Source organism: Microtus ochrogaster, chromosome 7, assembly GCF_000317375.1.
Source record: "Microtus ochrogaster isolate Prairie Vole_2 chromosome 7, MicOch1.0, whole genome shotgun sequence".
NCBI lineage: Eukaryota > Metazoa > Chordata > Mammalia > Rodentia > Cricetidae > Microtus > Microtus ochrogaster.
The window spans coordinates 21,601,952-21,619,566 of NC_022014.1; the positions used below are offsets into that span (position 1 = coordinate 21,601,952).

At 55.5% G+C, this 17,615-nt stretch overlaps 2 protein-coding genes across 2 annotated transcripts in view; one reads left to right on the forward strand and one right to left on the reverse strand.

The window, feature by feature from the left end:
- The window catches only part of Tp53i13 (tumor protein p53 inducible protein 13), a 5,287-nt gene extending 1,690 nt beyond the window's left edge, over window positions 1-3,597 (forward strand). The window contains exons 4-7 of the mRNA XM_005349493.2: window positions 1,703-1,831; window positions 2,123-2,320; window positions 2,401-2,935; window positions 3,016-3,597. Coding sequence (XP_005349550.1) covers window positions 1,703-1,831; window positions 2,123-2,320; window positions 2,401-2,935; window positions 3,016-3,128 — 975 coding nt within the window. The 3' untranslated portion in view covers window positions 3,129-3,597. The remainder of the gene's footprint in view (window positions 1-1,702; window positions 1,832-2,122; window positions 2,321-2,400; window positions 2,936-3,015) is intronic.
- A 22-nt stretch (window positions 3,598-3,619) lies between these two features.
- The window catches only part of Git1 (GIT ArfGAP 1), a 14,608-nt gene continuing 612 nt past the window's right edge, over window positions 3,620-17,615 (reverse strand). The window contains exons 2-22 of the mRNA XM_026780058.1: window positions 17,326-17,527; window positions 12,060-12,193; window positions 11,549-11,661; window positions 11,344-11,449; window positions 10,630-10,847; window positions 10,454-10,548; window positions 10,071-10,113; window positions 8,565-8,591; window positions 8,373-8,421; window positions 8,013-8,085; window positions 7,455-7,552; window positions 6,980-7,091; window positions 6,735-6,868; window positions 6,450-6,602; window positions 6,099-6,329; window positions 5,960-6,013; window positions 5,775-5,861; window positions 5,611-5,684; window positions 5,310-5,492; window positions 5,136-5,199; window positions 3,620-4,975 (exon numbers count right to left, since the gene is read on the reverse strand). Coding sequence (XP_026635859.1) covers window positions 4,763-4,975; window positions 5,136-5,199; window positions 5,310-5,492; window positions 5,611-5,684; window positions 5,775-5,861; window positions 5,960-6,013; window positions 6,099-6,329; window positions 6,450-6,602; window positions 6,735-6,868; window positions 6,980-7,091; window positions 7,455-7,552; window positions 8,013-8,085; window positions 8,373-8,421; window positions 8,565-8,591; window positions 10,071-10,113; window positions 10,454-10,548; window positions 10,630-10,847; window positions 11,344-11,449; window positions 11,549-11,661; window positions 12,060-12,193; window positions 17,326-17,527 — 2,463 coding nt within the window. The 3' untranslated portion in view covers window positions 3,620-4,762. The remainder of the gene's footprint in view (window positions 4,976-5,135; window positions 5,200-5,309; window positions 5,493-5,610; window positions 5,685-5,774; window positions 5,862-5,959; window positions 6,014-6,098; window positions 6,330-6,449; window positions 6,603-6,734; window positions 6,869-6,979; window positions 7,092-7,454; window positions 7,553-8,012; window positions 8,086-8,372; window positions 8,422-8,564; window positions 8,592-10,070; window positions 10,114-10,453; window positions 10,549-10,629; window positions 10,848-11,343; window positions 11,450-11,548; window positions 11,662-12,059; window positions 12,194-17,325; window positions 17,528-17,615) is intronic.

The following is a 17,615-nucleotide window of genomic DNA, read 5'->3' on the forward strand; positions in this document are numbered from 1 at the left end:
GACCAGGCTGGTCTCGAACTCACAGAGATCCGCCTGCCTCTGCCTCCCGAGTGCTGGGATTAAAGGCGTGCGCCACCACCGCCCGGCCAAGGATGATCTTGAACTTCTGGTCCTTCTGCCTCCACCTCCTGAAGGGCCGGGATTATAGCAGACACACTCAGATTTGGCTACCTCATTATTGCACATGGTCCTTCTTTTAAGTTGCTTTAGTGTTCAGAACCCGTCTGATTATAGCCCACCTGTCATGGCTGAGTTCCCTTGCCTGCCTTGTGAAGACTTGTTAAATTATCTTCATCTGATTTCTCAATTAGTTTATCTTGGTCACAATGGGCCCTCATACATAGGAACTCTGGCTCATTTCCTTCCTACTTCTCTGGTTTATTTTCTACTGGCCATCAGGAGTCAGAACACTCGGTTCCACGCCCTGCAGTTCCTCACCTCCAACCATTCCCAAACTCCCTGCAGGAGTCACAGCGCCACCTGAACCCCAAAACCTGCCCGATGTTATCCTGACCTCGTGATCACAGTTAACTAAGCAAGCTGGACTTAGTGGTACAGGCTTTTACAATCCCAGCTGATTGGAGGACTGAAAGTTAACTCAAGTCCAACTTGGGCAACTTGGTGAGACTTTGTTTCAAAGTTTAAGAGCGGAAAGGCAGTTGAGGATATGGCTTGCTGGGAGAGCATTTGTAGGGATCCAGCCCACCCATGAGTTGTATGGGTTTTTTTTTTTGTTTTTTTTTTTTTTTTTTTTTTTTTTGCTTCCCTGAATCTCTTCCTCTACTCTCTGGTCTTTTGGGATACGGCTTCATAGCCAAGGCTGTCCTGGTAGTCACTGTGTACCTAGGCTGGCCTGAAAGTTTGGTCTTCTTACTAATGCTTCACGTGGCTAGGTTACAGGTGAGCTGTGTTACACTCAGCTTTCTGTGGCTTTTTCTTTCTCTCTTTCCTTCCTTGTCTTTTTCTTTGCTTTCTTCCTTCCCTCCTTCCTTCCTTTGTTTGGTTGGTTGGTTTTGAGTCAGGGTTTCACCTTGACAGCCCTGCTGTCCTGGAACTCACTCTTTAGACCAGGCTGGGCTCGAACTCACAGATATACACCTGCCTCTGTTTCTTGAGTATGGGGATTAGAGGCGTGCACCACCACTGCCTGACCCAACTGCATTTCTTATACATTCCTCAGGATCCAGAAGTTATTTTTTGGTATCTTTTATAGCATCTAGCATCCTGAGACTGCAGTCATGTGTGTTTGGATACTCCTGGGAGACTGTATGTATTAAATCAGCAGGTAGAGGGCCTGATCTTCATCTAAGGATACTTAGAGTCTAGATTTTAGATTTGCAGAGCCGTTATTGCATTTGGAGAAATACAGTTAAGACTGTTGAGGGCCAGGGATGTAGATCAGTGGTAAGAAGGCCCTGGCATTGATCCCCAGCACCATGGGTTGGGGAAGGGAGCTTGTTCTGAGTCTAAGAGAGTTAATTAGCCTTGCTGTCTTGCCCAGAGGCTTAACTTTGAGGGGCTGCACTTGACGGAAAGAAGAGGTGCATCCAAAGGAGGGAGGGGGTACATCAATACCCAAGGTCCTTCTTCCCTGGAAGTGGAAGAGCACCTTCAGATAACCCCTTCATCCTGGCACCTAGGAGAAGTTACGATTCTCCGGGAGAGAGCTGGGCCTGGCTTGATGTTTCCACTCTTCCTTTAGGTTGATGGTGTCGCCTTCCTCTACCACCCCTGTGCCCACCCCTGGCTGAAGTTCCAGCTTGCTTTCTTGGCCCATGTGTGTGTGGCTAAGCCCACACTCATTCCTGATTCCAATCTCACTTGGGCCCGGGTAAGTGGTCAGTGAGAGGTGTACCAAAAACAAAGAGAAAACAAAAATGTAAGGAAAAAAAAAAAGCCGGGCATGGTGGGTCACATCTTCAATCCCAGCACCCTGGAGGCAGAGGCAGACAGATATCTGAGTTCAAGGCCAGTTGGTTTTTATAGTTCCAGGACACAGTGAAACCCTGTCCTAACACCCCCCCCCCCCAAAAAAAAGCTACTGTTCTGCATAAGGGTGCAATCCCTAGGGGAAACTCAGGGCTGCTGCGTCGTCTTAGATCTAAGTGCCCTTCTTTCATAGCCCCTGGTGGTGACAGCGTGGGGGACTGCACTGGAGATGGCACGGGTAGAGCCAGCCTGGGCTGCCCACTGGTTGAAGAGGCGGCGACGGCGGAAGCAGAGAAAGAGTGTGTGGTCTCTGTTTGACACTCTTTCTGGGCCCACTCCCATGATGCCAGCCCCCAGCAGAGGGGAGCTGTGTGGGAGACGGTGTGTACAGGTGAGGGGCTGGACCCAGGCTTGGTGGTGGGAGCATTGGATTAGCAAAGCAGGCCAGAGGGTGACTCTTATTCTCTTTAGGCCCCGACTCTGGCCTTCGCTCTGCGGAGCTGGCGACCTCCTGGTGTAGAGGTGACATCTGGAGGACCCCGGCGGCGCGCTCTCAATGTTGTCAAGAGAAGGAGGCTTCGGGCTGCCCTTGGTCTCCAATCCACTCCCTCAGGCCTGAAGGCTTCCTTGGCCTCTTCACAGAGCCCGAAGGCCCAGCAACCCATTTTGGGAACCTCATCTGTGGCCCCCGTCTTTTTGATGACTAGGGGACCCGGAGGCAATGATAGGTCCAGGACAGAGGCTCAGACGCCCAGTGGGCAAGGCAATCCAGGGGGTTGTGCCTGCCCGGGCAAAGCTTCCCCAGCTCCTCGAGCAGCAGCGCCTCTTCGGGTAGCCCGAGGCCCCACTCCACGCACAGAAGAGGCTGCTTGGGCTGCCATGGCCCTGACCTTCCTGCTGGTCCTGCTCACCCTGGCTACGCTTTGCACACGATTGCACCGGAACTTCCGCAGAAGCGAGAGTATCTACTGGGGGCCCACAGCAGACAGCCAGGACACAGTGGCTGGTGAGAAGACCCCCCCAAACCCTCGGCAGGTGTCCCCAGCCTCGTGAATTCTTTGCCCTTGACCTCTCGCCTTCCTACAGCGGTGCTGAAACGGAGGCTGCCCTTGCCCTCGCGCCGGATCAAGCGGTCTCGCAGACGGCCCCTGCTCCCGCCCACACCGGATAGCGGCCCTGACTCAGAGAGCTCAGACTGAGCGGCTCCGCCCCCTCGATGTCCGCTGCCACGTGGGCCGCGCGTGGGCGCCCCCTGGCGGCAGGCGAAGAGGCCCTGGAGGCCTCACTTGGTTAGAGTGTTTTTCTAGCTTCCCTGATGCAAATTCCCGTTTCTAATTAAATTATTTTAGTAGAATTCGGAGTTGGGCGAATGTATCTGCCCTCAGCCACACTCTTTCAAGTCACCGGCCCTCGGGAGACTTAAGAGTCGAGCTGGGCAGCGGGCATCCCCTGGCTATTAGGGTCGCTTCAGGTGCTGGCACTCTCTACTTATCTTTTTTGCAAGTCTCCCCCACTCAATACACAGGCATCTTTCTCCATCCCTAATTTCTGTAGCTCAAGACAGCCTTAAACATGCTATCTGGCCTCAGCAGCCCAAGGACTGCGGACGTGGTAAGTGACAGGGATGCTGACCAGAACCAACAACTGTACTAGGCCCTACCTCCAACCTCTAAGACATCAGAAATGGCACATGGTCACTTATTTATTTTTGATACAAATGTACATGACACACGTCTTGACAGCTACCCACCACCACAGGTAGGGCTGGGCCACCTAGGGGAAGGTGGTTGGGAAGAATAGCTGGTGGGTGCTGTCAGTGTCTTGCCAGCCTTCCCAGCTGTAGCCAGATCCCCAGGCTTCCGGGGGTGGGTCACTGTAGGTGCAGGTAGTGATGTGGGTGCTGGCCTTGCAGAGGTGTTAGGGAGAGGGGCTGAGTTGGGGACCCTGGGGAGCCAGCCCCAGGCTCGGGTGCTCTGTGCTCTGCCTGGCCAGCACACTTCCCATGGGGATGGGGAGAGATGGAGGGAAGTGGTTTTCCTTTTACGTTTATAGTGTAGGGGCACAAGTAGGAGCAGCAACTGGACCACAGCTGGTTACCCTGACAGTCCCTCCGTCCAGGTAGGGGAGAGGGACACTGACCCCCAATGCTGGTCCCTTGCCCCTCAAAGCTCCAGGTGGGCCAGGTCTCTGGAACGGCACTGCCGTCCACATACTCAGTTGCAGGCACACAGGGACACTCAGTTACCACAAAGTTAAAATTAAGGGTTAGGGGAGAAGAAAGACTTTCCAGTGTTTGCTGCTGGGGACCCTGGCACACAAGTTGGGACCTGTGCTCTAGGCAGGGGCCATTTGGCATGAAAGAGCAGCAAGAAGGGACTGATGGCTACAGGGCAGAGACATCCAGAGATAATGTACAAACGAGGGGATGCCCCTGCTCAGCCCCCCTAGGGCTAAACTGGCTCATGGGGATAGGGTGCAGTAGGCAGAGCTGCCCCATGTGGAGTGTCCCTGTCCCACTCTTTGCTGAGGGTACCCTGGAAGGCAGGGTGAGGGGCCGAGAGGAATTCCTTGAGGCTCCTGCACATCAGTAGGGTAAGGATGCTATGTACAGGGTGATGGGCATGGAATGTGGGAGACAGAAGCTCCTGCCACCTCACATTCCCATCCTTGGGGACTGAGAGGGTGGGCACCAGGGCACCTGGATGCCAGAGGAGAATGGCGGCACTAAGGGCACTTGTGCCAGTGGCTCTGTTGGGGGTGGGTTAGTGTCTGGAGTGGCCCAGCTCCCATGGCCAGTGAGGTCCCAGGGTGTGGGTAAGGGCAGGGAGAGTGGTCACTGCTTCTTCTCTCGGGTGGTGATGGTGACCAGCTGCTTGGCAGCCTTGGCGATGTCATAGGCGCACTGGATCACCTGCTGAGTCAGCAGCTGGAAGTCCACAGGGGCGCCAGGCTCTGGAGGCACTGTCTTCCGGCATTCGCTCTGCAGCCGGTAGGCGCTGGCATTAAGCAGCCGCAGTGAACTGCGCACAGGCTCCAGGGCTGGCCTCTGGAGGGAGGGGCAAGGAAAGGTCGAACCCTGGACTTTAAGCCGGGCGACAGATTGTGGCTCAGGGTGCTCACCTCCACCCAGGTGGCAGGCAGGTCACTTGCATCTGCCCCACCCTCTATGCAAGCCCTCCCACTCTGCTTCTCTGTGGCCCCTGTACCTTTGGGAAGAGAGAGGCCATTTCAGTCACAGCCAAATGGATCTTTTCTGAACAGGGCACGAAGCTGTCAGGGGAGGGCAGGAATCAGATGAGGGCTTTCTCAGACTCTTAGGATCCTAGCATTAACCCTCCCCCAAGTACAAAGAAGTTAACATGAACCTGTGCCCATCCTACCTGTCATGTTTGAACTCTTGGGCTGCCCGCAACAGTTCCTGAATGTTCTTGGTGACCTGCTCCGTCTTTAGGATGACATCCTCAGTACTGGGGAGCCCAGGGTCTAGGTCTCCATCCAGGCTCTCCAGCTCAGGGTGCAGCTCATCCTCCTTGCCCAGCTCTAGGAATCGCTTCCCTTCCAGTCTAGGCCCAGGTGGGAAGAGAAAAGCAGCTGTTCCAGCCAGCTGCACGGCTGGGTCCTCACCACCTCCCCTTCAGATGCTAGAAGGAAGGGCTGGGTAGAGACCCACAGGTGTCTCACCCAAGCAGAGGGTCCCCACTTTGTGTGTTTTCATAGTCACTGTCTGCACCACTGCCATGGCGTGAAAGCTTGCTCTGGAGGATGGAGGGCAAGGTTATGGTGAGTATACATTCCTGGACCTCAAGAGCACACATGCTTGTCCTGGGCGCTGCGATGGAAATTACCGTGTGGCGACTTCCTTCTTGGGAGCATGACAGCAGTGGGGAGGAGGGAGTGAAGGGCACAGAAGAGGCAGACACCCCCTTCCGGATCTGAAAGCCAAGACAGGGCTAGAGTCAGTCTCCACCTGCAGTCAGGGGCTGGTGTGTCACCGGTGCAGGGCCCACCCTCCTCCCCAGGTCCTGCTTACCCGATAAAGGCCAGAAGGGACGTGCACCGAATAGATGGCATCATCTTCCAGCTCCTGTGGAAGGAAGCATAGAATGTCATGACAGGCTGTGTTAGTGCGACCCTCACTCCCCCGCCCACAAGACCCACAGGCTGCTCACAGTGCTGTGGAAAGGCTGGAGCCGTGTGGTGAGCTCGTCCCCAGGTGCACCTCCAAAGGGCTTCAGGGCAGAGCCTGGCTCATACATGGAGAAGGCCTGGCGGTCCCTGCGATGGGTGCTTCCACCGGGTCCCATGGGTGTGTGTTCTGCCCGTTCACTGGGAAGTGGGGGTGTAGGTGCTGGCCCTGGCGGCTGCCGGAGCTGCAGGTTCTCTGCCTGCAGTTTGTGGATCTGAGTGTACACAGTGGTGCCCAACTCTGGGTCAAAGTAGGTACCACCTTTGGGAAGGGGCTATCCAAACTCCCAGAGCCTTGGATGTTTTTCTACCCCTCCCTCAGCCACAGTGCTTACCTCTCTCTGCAGCCTCCGGAGCTCATCACTCAGGCTACTGTTGACCTTCATGAGCTGCTGCACTTTGGCCTCGGAGGTGGCCAGCGCCTTCTTCAGCTCCAGGTACTCCTGCAGCGTCACGGCCCCATCGGACAGGTCTGAGGAGTCCATACTCTGCAGAGACAGAAGCCAGTCGGAGGCAGAGATGACCACCTCATTCATTTGACCTCAGGACTCTGAGCTATATATGACATGAAGCTGGGTCTGGAGGAGAATGGGAAGGGACAGCAGGGACAGTGCGCAGACCCTGGCACGGTTGTTCCGAGTGGCGCCTGTGCTGGGCAAGGGCTCCTGGTCTGTGTCTTCGTCAGAAGCCACACTATCGTAGTCGTGCTGGTCATCCAGGTCACTTTGGCTCCGCGCAGACAGTTCGAGGTTGTCTGAAGACACAAGATTTGTCACACAGGGCTTGCTCAGCCACACGGTTTATCCCAAGCAAAGGTGGCGCCAAGGCCTGACAATGCCGTGGCCGGCTCGTGTGAGGTCCCCACCTGTGGGGCTGCTCAGGCTCTTGCCCTGCTGTCTCCGTTTGGCCTCACTGAGAATGTCAATGATCAAGGTGGCAAACTCTCGGGCATTAAACCGAGCCAACTTCTGTCGTCCCTGCAAGGCAGAGAAGGCAAGGTCAGCATGAGGGGCCGCTCTGGTCGGCCCACGGGCTAAAATACTGCAGCAAAGCAGGACCCTGGCCCCCCATCTGTTCACAGCTAAAAATACCTCAACCCTGTGTCACAGGCTAGTGAGCAGTGTGCCAGTCCCAGGCCAGCAAAGGCATAAGGCACCCAGGGGAACCCCCAGAAGGAGGCTACAATACCCACCGGTACTAAAGAATAGCTTCATCCCATTCCCCAAATCCCAAAGCCAGTCAGACCCTAAGGGAGGCCTCAGGAAAGTTGGCTTTAAGCTAAGGAAGGGCAGAGGATCCAGAAAGGAAACCACCCAGGCCTCCTGCCCATCTCTCCTTACCTGGTTCCGAGTAGCTGAGTATTCAGGGTTGACCGGCAGGAAGGGCACAGCACTGCGCTCCGTCACCAGGGTGCTGTGGTTTTGGGTAGCCAGCCACACTGTGGGGGAGGGGCAGGGAGCAGATCACCCATTGTGAGTAGGGCCTCTGAGAAGAGGTGGAGAAAGCAGAGTCCCCAGGCCCTCCTTATTCCCAGAGGGCCAGTGCTGCAGGAAGCAGGGTCTCCTCGAACACAAAAGCTGGGCAAGGCCCAGTGAAGCCCGCCCACTGACAAACACAAGGCAGGGCCCACCAGGCCAGACCCAGAGTTTGGGCTGGAATCTGGCTGTGGCCAGGAAGGATGATGCAGGGTGGGGTGGGGGTGGGGTGGAGCAGGGCTGGGGAGACAGCCAAAGTGGGAGGCAGCAGAGCAGGATGAGCTCCAGTGCCTGGTGGGGCAGGGAGGGAGGCGACTGGCTGCCCACAGCTCAACACTGCTCAGCCGGGGATGGCAGGGACTCAGAGCAGCCCCCACCCCAGCCACCCTTTCTTACTCACTGAAGGAGGGGGTGCCCACTCACCGGCATCGTTCTCTCTCCGATCCACCTCATCATACACATCCATGGCCAGTTCCTCAAACAGCCGGTTGCTGAGCTAGAGGCAGAGAAGGGGACCCAGGTCTGTCAGGAAGATGTGTGATTTTGGGGAAGCACATGACCCCTGTGTCACCCAGCCTGTCTCACAACTGAGGGGCGAGTGAGGTTTCATATGCAAGGAAGAAGGGAGTCCAGGCCATTTCCCCCTCTCGGGGAAGATGAGGCTCTGGGCACACTTAGAGGGCAGAACCAGGATCAAACACAAGGGCACGGGGAGGTGGCGGAGGGGCGTGACGGGGCTGGAGGGCAGCTCTAAGTAGTCCTAGCTTGTGGAGGCGGACTCACTGCTTGCAGCTTCTTCTTGGCAGCTTTGGCCAATTCAGACAGATCCAGGCTGTGAACAGAGGAGAGGCCAGATGTGAGAGACAGCCAGGCCCCTGCTGGTTGCCCCCCAAGCATGCAAGGAGCTCAGGGAGCTGAGACCCCGAGGCCACACACCAAGCCTCCCCCTGGCCTGCAGCTGGCAGGTGCAAGTACCTCTGAGACATGCACTTTTGCCGAGATCTAATCCAGGATGGCAGCAGAGGGAAGAACAGGACAGAGCAGCAATTACCCAGGAGCAGGCGCACTGGCCTGCGCACTCCAGCTCAGACACAAACCACACACACACCCCCAAAACAGAGCGCGCAAGGACCACGTCTCCTCAACGGTTCCTCTGTTCACTGTCAGCTCACGGAGCCACCCAAGGTCTCCCTCCTCTACCTCAGATCCTAGCCACACTGACCTCTTCTGCCCTCGTTTCGTCTGGGCTTTTAGAAATCTCTATCTCTTTACTTCTAGGCTTGCCTCTAGATCCCTTTCTCATCCAGTGGTCAGAGTGCTAACGTGCCTGGCTATACTCTGCCCTAAAACAGCTCAATAGTAACATGTACAAACCATAACTCACAATGCTTTCTTTAAAAAGTACGCTAAATACTTTGCGTTTGTTGTATTTACTCTCGACATTCCCCAAAGGTAGTACGGAGATGATATAACCAAGGCTCAGAGAGGTCAGGCAGTAGCAGAGCCTCCTACATCACATCCATCACCCTCAGGATGGTCCCACTCCTGCTGAGGTTCCCCACCAGGGTCCGTCTCACCTGGCTCTTTCCAGTCTTATTTCTCACATCATGCTCTGCTACATAAGCTGCCTGCAGTTCCTACCTCTGCCCTAGCCCCTCTTGCTGCTGTCCCTTCGGGCTGAGTTCTAGTTCGAGGGTAGTGGTGGTGCCTGTGTTACCTTGCTGTTCCTAGAGCAGCAGCTGGCTCTGAGAAGGTGCTAAGTGAACAACCACTGAATCTATGTCCATATGTGCATGAGCTGACAATACATACAGACACACATGCATGGAGACATACATCACTGGGCAGATCAGACTAGAGATGGATAGTTAAGTCTTGGGGTCTTAGAACAGGGCAGTTCTGACTACTTGTCTGCATAGGTTGTGGTAGAAATCTTCTCCTAATGCCAGGGATCACTGCTAGGCATCAAGTTGTAGCCCTCTGAGGACCACTAGGTGGCGCCAACATCTGTCCTAAAAACGGATTAAGTGGCTGGGGGTATCCTCCACTGCCTGGGAATCTTGGGGCCTCTGAGATCAGAGGCAGAAATTCCCCATTACTACCCTGGGATTCCTGCCGAGCTGGGAGCACATTGGGGACCCGGCTAGCAGTCTCAAAGTCAGCCAGTTCCCAGAACTATCTTCTCCCCACAGAGGGAATCCTTTATTGGAAGCAGCGACACAACAGGTCCAAGCAAAGTGATCTAACCTAGTCAGGCCTTTGTACCAAAGCCCGCCCGATACTTAGGAATCACAAGGCTCAGGGGCATGGTGTGTGCTGAGCTGGCATTTCTCACCTCCTTAGCATATATAATTGGTGGCAACTAGGCTATGAATTCCTGTGTTGCTAGGCACTATAGGGTGGAGTGCCAGGTCACTGAAGCTCTGGGTCACGCCACCTTGACATCTAATAGCTGGAAAGGGGCATCAGGTGGGCACTCACCTGTCAGCCATCTGTGGGATGATGTAATGCCCATTCTTGTGATCTGAACAAAAATAAAAATGCCAAGTCACTGATGCCAGGTGGCGCCAGCATCCAGGAGCCTACCTCACTACCATGGGCAGGATTTGACACCTGCAAGTGTCAGAGGCAATGGAGGAGGGCAGGATACCCCAAGAGCATTGAAAGCTGGCTGCAAGTCAGGCCCACCCCCACTCCTTGGCCCCAACATGCTTGCAGCAACCCAGAGCCTGCAGCAATTTCACAGGAGCCAGTTGCCTAGCAACACAGTTCCCCAGCTGGCTTTGTCACTATGGCACCTGCCGCTGGGTGTGTCTAGGTCCCACCTGCCTGGCCTAGTCAGGCCCAACTCATTCTCTGCTCACCGGGCTTGCGTCCACAGAGGTAGAAGGCCAACCGGTCAGTGAGCTCATACTGGCACTCAACTAGCCTTTCTGCCAGTTCATGGTGCCCCGCCTGCCTGTGGGGAGGTGACACGGCTCAGCCCTACAGCAAGAGTCCACTCCCTCCACCTGAGCCTCACCCTTTAGCTGATTCTCACCTGGCATAGTCGATTGGCGTGCGGCCATTGACATCAGGGGAGCCGGGGTCAGCTCCATATACCACCAGCAGCTCAGCCTGCAGGGTCTGCCCCGCCTTGGCAGCCACATGGAGAGGTGTAGTGCCCTTTTCTGGGTGAAAGAAGTTGGCCTGGGCGCCCAGGGAAAGCAGGCGCAGACATGTCTCCAAGTTGCCTGTTCGCACACTCGAGTGCAGTTGCTGCAAGGAGCAGACAGACCGCGCTAAGTGGAGTGTGAGAGATGCACGTGTGCCCAAGGAGCCCCCCCCTACCTGGCTGCTCCTGTCCTCCTACCAGCTCCATGGGGCCTCGCCAAAACTGGACCATGTCAGGCCATGTCAGGCGGGCCAGAGGGCGACCCGCTAGAGGATGATGCCTGTGAGTAACAGCTGCGGTTGCTAGCCTCCATGTGCTCTGCTCGGAGCACATCAGCCAGAGGGGGCGCTGTTATTCCTTTCCCATTTTACTGGTGAGGAAATGACGGTTCTGAACAGCTAAGCAAGTACCCCAAGTTTTCCTAGCTTTCAAGTGGCAGATGGAAGGCCCTGTGTGTCCACTTGGGCATGGAGGCCCCTTAGCTACCAGCAGCATGACGGAGCAAACTTCTTTGGCCCCCAGGGGTCTGCACTTACTGTTTTCCCGGCCCTGGGCTAGGCCTCAGGGTGACATGGGTGTGGGAAGAGGGGCCCCTCACACCTTGCTGAGGTCTTTGGCAGTGACCCCATCGTCATCACGGCAGGGAAGCTTGTGCACAAACGCCAGCATCTGGTACTTTGCCCTGATGAACTCTGACTTGATGGGGCTGCACGGAACACACAGAAGGCCATGTGAGCAGAGCTCAGGTTCCAGGCCCCTGTCCCAGGAACACGGCCCCGACCACCACCCCTGCAGCCCCACTTACTGGACTTTGTCTTGGGGGTTGGCTTTGCGCCGGCCACTTTGCACTTGTGCAGGGTCTAGCAGGGAGTGCTCCCAGATGGAGTTGGCCCCGTTGCTGGCAAGCGTGTGCACCATCTGTGGAGAAGAGATGCCAAGCAAGAGAGTGCCCACTCCGTGCTGGGCAATGGGGGGGACATTCCCAGAGTGCCTGCTGCAGCTGGAAATACCACCAAGGGTCCTACTGTGTGCCTGGTATAGCTGACCTCTATCCAGTCAGGCCACCCAAAGTCATGTGTCCTGTTTAGCACTTCATGCTGGCTCACCGTGGTGGGTTTGCCAAGGTTCAGAGAGTCTAAATGACTTGCTCAATACACTAAGTCCAAGCTAATGAGTAGACACTATAGGGAACGGGCTTGGTGGAAGGGCTCAGGGACAAACTGTTTTAGATGGGGTGCAGATTATGGACAGGAAGGGGGTTGGGGACACCTGGGCACTACACACTGGGAAAGACAGTGTCTGGTTCAGTTCCCTACCTGTAGCAGTGTAGGAGGCCAGGCGCTGTGGCGAAGGTGCTTGACAATGGAGATGTGGCGTCCCAGGCTCCGGTGCACACTGCAGCACTCGTCACAGACCAGTACACCTCTGCTGATAGATGCCCAGCCGGGGTCTGGGGGAGAGAGGAGGGAAGTCAGCTGCTGCCACAGGAGCACCCACTTCCCCAGCACCCACTCTGGCCTGGCATACGCTCAGTGCTTCAGGTACTTCATTCAGTCTCCCCAGGAGTCCAGAAACTGGCCACTAGCCCTTTCCTATAAGACCTGTACCTCGCCGGGTGGTGGTGGCGCACACCTTTAATCCCAGCATTTGGGAGGCAGAGGCAGGCGGATCTCTGTGAGTTCGAGACCAGCCTGGTCTACAAGTGCTAGTTCCAGGACAGGCTCCAAAACCACAGAGAAACCCTGTCTCGAAAAAAACAAAAACAAACAAACAAATAAATAAAATAAAGACCTGTACCTCTGGGAATGCATGGTCCCCAGGGCTCCTCAGTGGGTACAGTGTCCTGTCCCACAGCCATAGCTACCAGCTTCACAGCCCCTCCTCAGGAATCAAGACTGTTTCCCAGCTATTCCAGAGGGAGGCAGGAGCCTCCTATGGGATATCACCCTGATGCCACACAGACCTGGGCATGCTCCTGTTGGACCCCGCCTGACAGCATGGCTCTTAACCCTACTCTGGCACATCTGAGAGGCCACAGCCTCATGCCACCATCACTGTGGGCTGCAGTCTTATGGACAGAGTGAGCAATGGAACTAACCTTGCCTGAATTTTCACTATTTACTGGCCAAGTAATTTTTTGCCCAAGATTCCTTTTACAAGTGCTAGCTTGCTCTACTGATGGGGATTCAGTGGCTCAGAGAGGTCAAAGGGGTTGCTCAAGGTCACACAGCTACTGAGCAGAACTGCTGGGGATGCAGAGCCAGGCACTTCAATGTCAGAGACCAGCCCAAGCCTAAACTTGCTGCCCTCGGCCCCTGCAGCCTCAGGACCAGCCTGGGGAGCCATTCCCCAGTCCTTGGGGAGAAACAGGAATGGGGACAAATGGGTAAAAGCTTCTGGGTCCTCAAGGGTAGTAAGGTTACTACCACCCCAAGCCCCTCTAGAAGAGGAGGAGACAGCTGCACACAGCTCAGGCTACAGAAAGGAAAGGTCATGGGGGAGAAAGCGGCCATTGTGTGCTGTCCAGAGTGGGGGCAGGGAGCTGCTCTCCCAGGACACTCTGCTCTGCCCAGGCCCCCACCCAGGCTCAGGAAGCCTTGTTCTGGAGGTGGGGCTGGCTCTCTGTCTTGCCTTATTAGAATTCAGGATATTCAGCAGTGGGCACTCTTAAGGGCTGGACAGGTCTGCAATGAAGGTAATCCTGAGCAAGCGGAAGGCAATCCTCAGGCCTGGGAGCCAAGGTCCCCATCAAAGTTCCCAGAATCAGGAGCTGACTGAGTCAGGGCTTAAGCTCTACCCATGTTGGAGGGGGGTTGTCCCTCAATACAGTGTGGAAACAGGAAGTAAAAGAGCGGTCTTTGGAGCCAGGCTTCTTTTGGAACCTCACAAAACAAGGCAATGAGGGATGTACAAAGTGGCCACTACACACCCCAGAGGAGAGGGGGTTGATTCTAAGAACTGGGAAACCAGCCACCTCTGCCAAGAGGGGGAGCCCTAGAGTCTTTTGTGTTGGTTTTACCCAAACAATGAGAACCGACCCCCCACACATGGAAAACTCCCTTCCCCCACTTCCAAACACCACTGGGTCAGGGGGTCTGCCTGCCAGTCACCTCCTGCAGCCCAGGCAGGAAGCGGGAAGTGATGCAGCCTAAATTCCTCTTGCTGAAGAGGTAGGGTTTCCTGTGAGTTGGGAGACGCCCAGGCAAGGATCAGAAATGGGCAGCCCTGAGGTCTCCACCCCGGCCTGTGGCCCTACGGAGACACCAACCAGGCCTACAGGAACCAGCTGGATATCCAGGGCCAGTGGTCCCAGAGCCTCAAGTTTTAAGGCTTTGCTTGGCGTGGTTTCCCTGCCTGAGGAGGGTCCTTCCATTCATCAGCTGTGACCTCAAACAGGAAGGGTGGGCAGGGGACATTGTTTTGGTCTGGGCCAGTTTTGGATGACACACATAGGAAGTCCACCCTAACAATTCTACCTGCACCCTAGGTCCAAATGACCTTGGCACGCCAAGCCAGATTCAAACCCCATCTCTGGCAGTTCTGAAGCGTAAGGGCCACGGAAGGTTTCTGCCTTAAGAAGCTCCTTGCAAACTTGGGGCAGAAGGGGACACGTGAGGGTTAGAGGACCCGCACCTTCCTCTCTCTAGCTGCTCGGCAGGCAGGTGAGGGTTAGTATATGTGGCCAGGTATCAGAGAGGACACTGGTGCCAGCCACAGGAAGGCCTCTAAAGTTAGTTCATGCCACCTTCAAAAGCTACCAGTGGCTTCTAGGGCCAGCAGGTCTATATATAAAGACCAGCTTCAGGCCTTCCTCCCTCTAAGCTAAGGGCTAAACCCTTGGAAAACAAGTAAGAAAATCTGCTATGCAGAAAGCAGGCAAGAGGAATCCAAGGGAACAGAGGTCAAAGTGGTGGTTACTGTTGGGGGTGTGGTCAGGTGACAGCTGTGAGGGTAATGGAAATGTTCTATACACTGAATAGCTTAGTGACCACACAGGCTCACGCATGTCTGAAACCCACGAACAGCCAGGCATCGCAATGCACGCCTTTAATCCTAGCACTCGGGAGGAAGAGGCAGGCGGATCTCTATGTGTTCTTGGCCAGCCTGGTCTATAGTGAGACCCTGTCTGAAAATCAAAAAGGAAAGAAAGACTAAAGACAGACACTAAGCTGTACTTAGGTTGTACCCTAATAAAAGAAGCAAAGTTGCTGGGCAATGGTGGCGCACACCTTTGATCCCAGCACTCGGGAAGAAGAGGCATGCGAATCTCTGAGTTCCAGGCCAGTCTGGTCTGCAGGGGGAGTTCCAGGACCTCCAGGGCTGCACAGAGAAAAATTTTCCTGTCTCAGAAAAAAGGACACAAAGCCCACCACCGGTCCTGCACTTGTAAGAAGACAAATGAGCCTGCAGGATGCCCTGTAACATCTCCCCAGCTGGTGGTTACCTCTGGTCACTATAGGCTGGGTATCTGGAGCTCTTTACACCTGTGTATCAAAGTGAAAGGCTGATGTATAGGCTGTGTGTTGAGAAGGGGATGCTTGAGAGCCAGGCCAACGTTATGGGAACCAAGGCAATGAGTGGGTAGAGGCAAAGGGGATAATCAACATTCTTAGTGCACCCTGACTCCGGCCCTTTCCTAGATTCCCAAGGCATGCAGGGGCACAGCACCTGGTAAGGTGTCATGAACTACCACAGCAGCCACAGTGTGTCCAGATGCCTTGCAACGTATTTACACCTGTCTCTGAGCATCTCACCGCTCGCCTTTATCACCCTCCAAGTTAATAAACTATAATAGGGCTATGACCCTACCTCATGGTCTCACTACACAGCCCTGGCTGGCTTGGAGAACTGCCTACCTCTGTCACGTAAGTGCTGGGTTTAAAGGCATGAGCCAGCATACCCAGCCAACAGCAGAGTTCTATCACAGTGACTGTGACTTTGGGCCTGAGATATACTGGGATGTATGAGTGTACGGGATATGTGATATATAGACATGTGATATCTATCTATCTATCTATCTATCTATCTATCTATCTATCTATCACAAATCTATATATCATATACGTGATAGAGAATACTGGGCATGCTCAGGCTGTCTTGTCCAGGATGCTATAGGCCAGATCTAGAATGCCACTGTCTGGCAGGGCCAGTGTGGTGTAGGGCAGTTCTAACAAATACAACACTTGTACAGGGGAGTGGCTGCTGTGTGCCAATCACTAGGTACTAAGGCGGGATAACAAGTAAGACTGGCACCATTCTGCACACATGCCTGGTCTGCATTCTGGATCAGGCCTGCCTCTGTCAGATGAGGCAGGGGCTATGAGCTCAGCGGCCTAACATCTAACACACCCATTCCTCCTAGCACCACTGGGTCCCCAGAGGCTCCAGCCAGATAGTCACAGACAACATGGAAGATACAGCTTTGTGGCTCTGCTCCAGAGCCAGAGATGGAGACTGGGGAACGGGAGGGCCCTCAAAATCCATTTCTGTTCCGCCCTCTTTGCTTTAGAGCTGAGGGAACTGAGGCCCCAGTGAGCACAGTGCTTCCATAGGTCACAGGGTAAAGTTGGAAACAAATGCAGCACCGGAACCCAGGCTCCCCTGATGGCACCTGCTAGGCTCATCCCACAGCGGTGCACAACAGCCTGGAGAGACACCTAGCTCCTCCATTCCGACCAGGGGAGGGGAGTCAGAGTCTCCAGCTAACTAGGCGCCAGGCAGCTATCCATAACTAGATCCTCCAGGCACTTACAGAACATTCATACCCTACGGAGGTCTCATGTTCATGCCCCCGCCAGCTATCCACAAGAACCAAGGAACCATCGCTCCCCATGGGGCTCACACTTGGGACTTCTAAGGGGTGACTGCGAGTCAACACCCCACACTCTCAATCACATCTACAGTCCCCATGGAGTTCAGAAGGCTCCGGGCCCATCTGGGAAGCCAGCTTCTTTTACAGAGGATGGGCAAAGGCCAGCGCTTCCTTCCTCTGGTCAGCTGCTGGTCCCATCACTGGCTGTGTCTTCTCACTAAGGGACCAGCCTGCTAAGTTGCTGCCCTCCCTTCACTTCCTCAGCAAGCCAGGGGTCTTTCAAACAGTTCAGACCTAACTCTGCTGAGAGGAAGGGAGGAAGCAGCGTCTAAGTCCTGTCAGCCCAGGAGCCAGCTGGATAAGGGGAGTCTAGGCAGCAATTACCACTTTCTCTTATCCAGAATGGGCTAGCGAGCAGGAGGAATCGGTGTCTGGACTGAGGCAATACCTAGCACACCTTCTTAAACAGGCCTACCCGGAACAGGAAAAGCTGAGTCTAGCTGTTCCCAGACACCAGCAGGCCTGGAGATGCTTCCGGGGAAGATGCCCATACTTAAGATCGTCCCTGAACGTAGGGCCGGCCCTACAAGGAGCCCCAGGCTTGGGAATCGGGCTGGGCGTCCTAGAGTAGCCACCCCCGTCAGGTGCTCCCGAGAAACCCGTATCCAGGCCCCCTGCCCTCCACCGCTCCGGCGGGCACGCGGACCATGTGAGCAGCAGGTGCAAGACGCGGGGGTGGCAGGGATGACACAAACCATACTAGCGCCCACCTCCCACTGCCTGCCGGCCTCCGCCACGGCCCTCCTGCCACCCTAGGCGGTCGCTTCCGTCTGAATGCCGAGACGGAGGTGGGAGGCGGTTCCCTCCTGTCCACTGGCTCCAACGCACAGCGCCCCCCGCAGCCGGCCCTCCCGCCAAGGACGCCGCTCCGCAACCGCCCCCGCCCCGCCCTCCGGCCCCGCACGGCCCGTCCTAGCCCTACATTGTGACCTACGGCGGGGTGGGGAGGGGCTCTGTTGCTGCCCCGCCCCCTGGAGGGCCCTGCTTGCCGTCTAGGTCC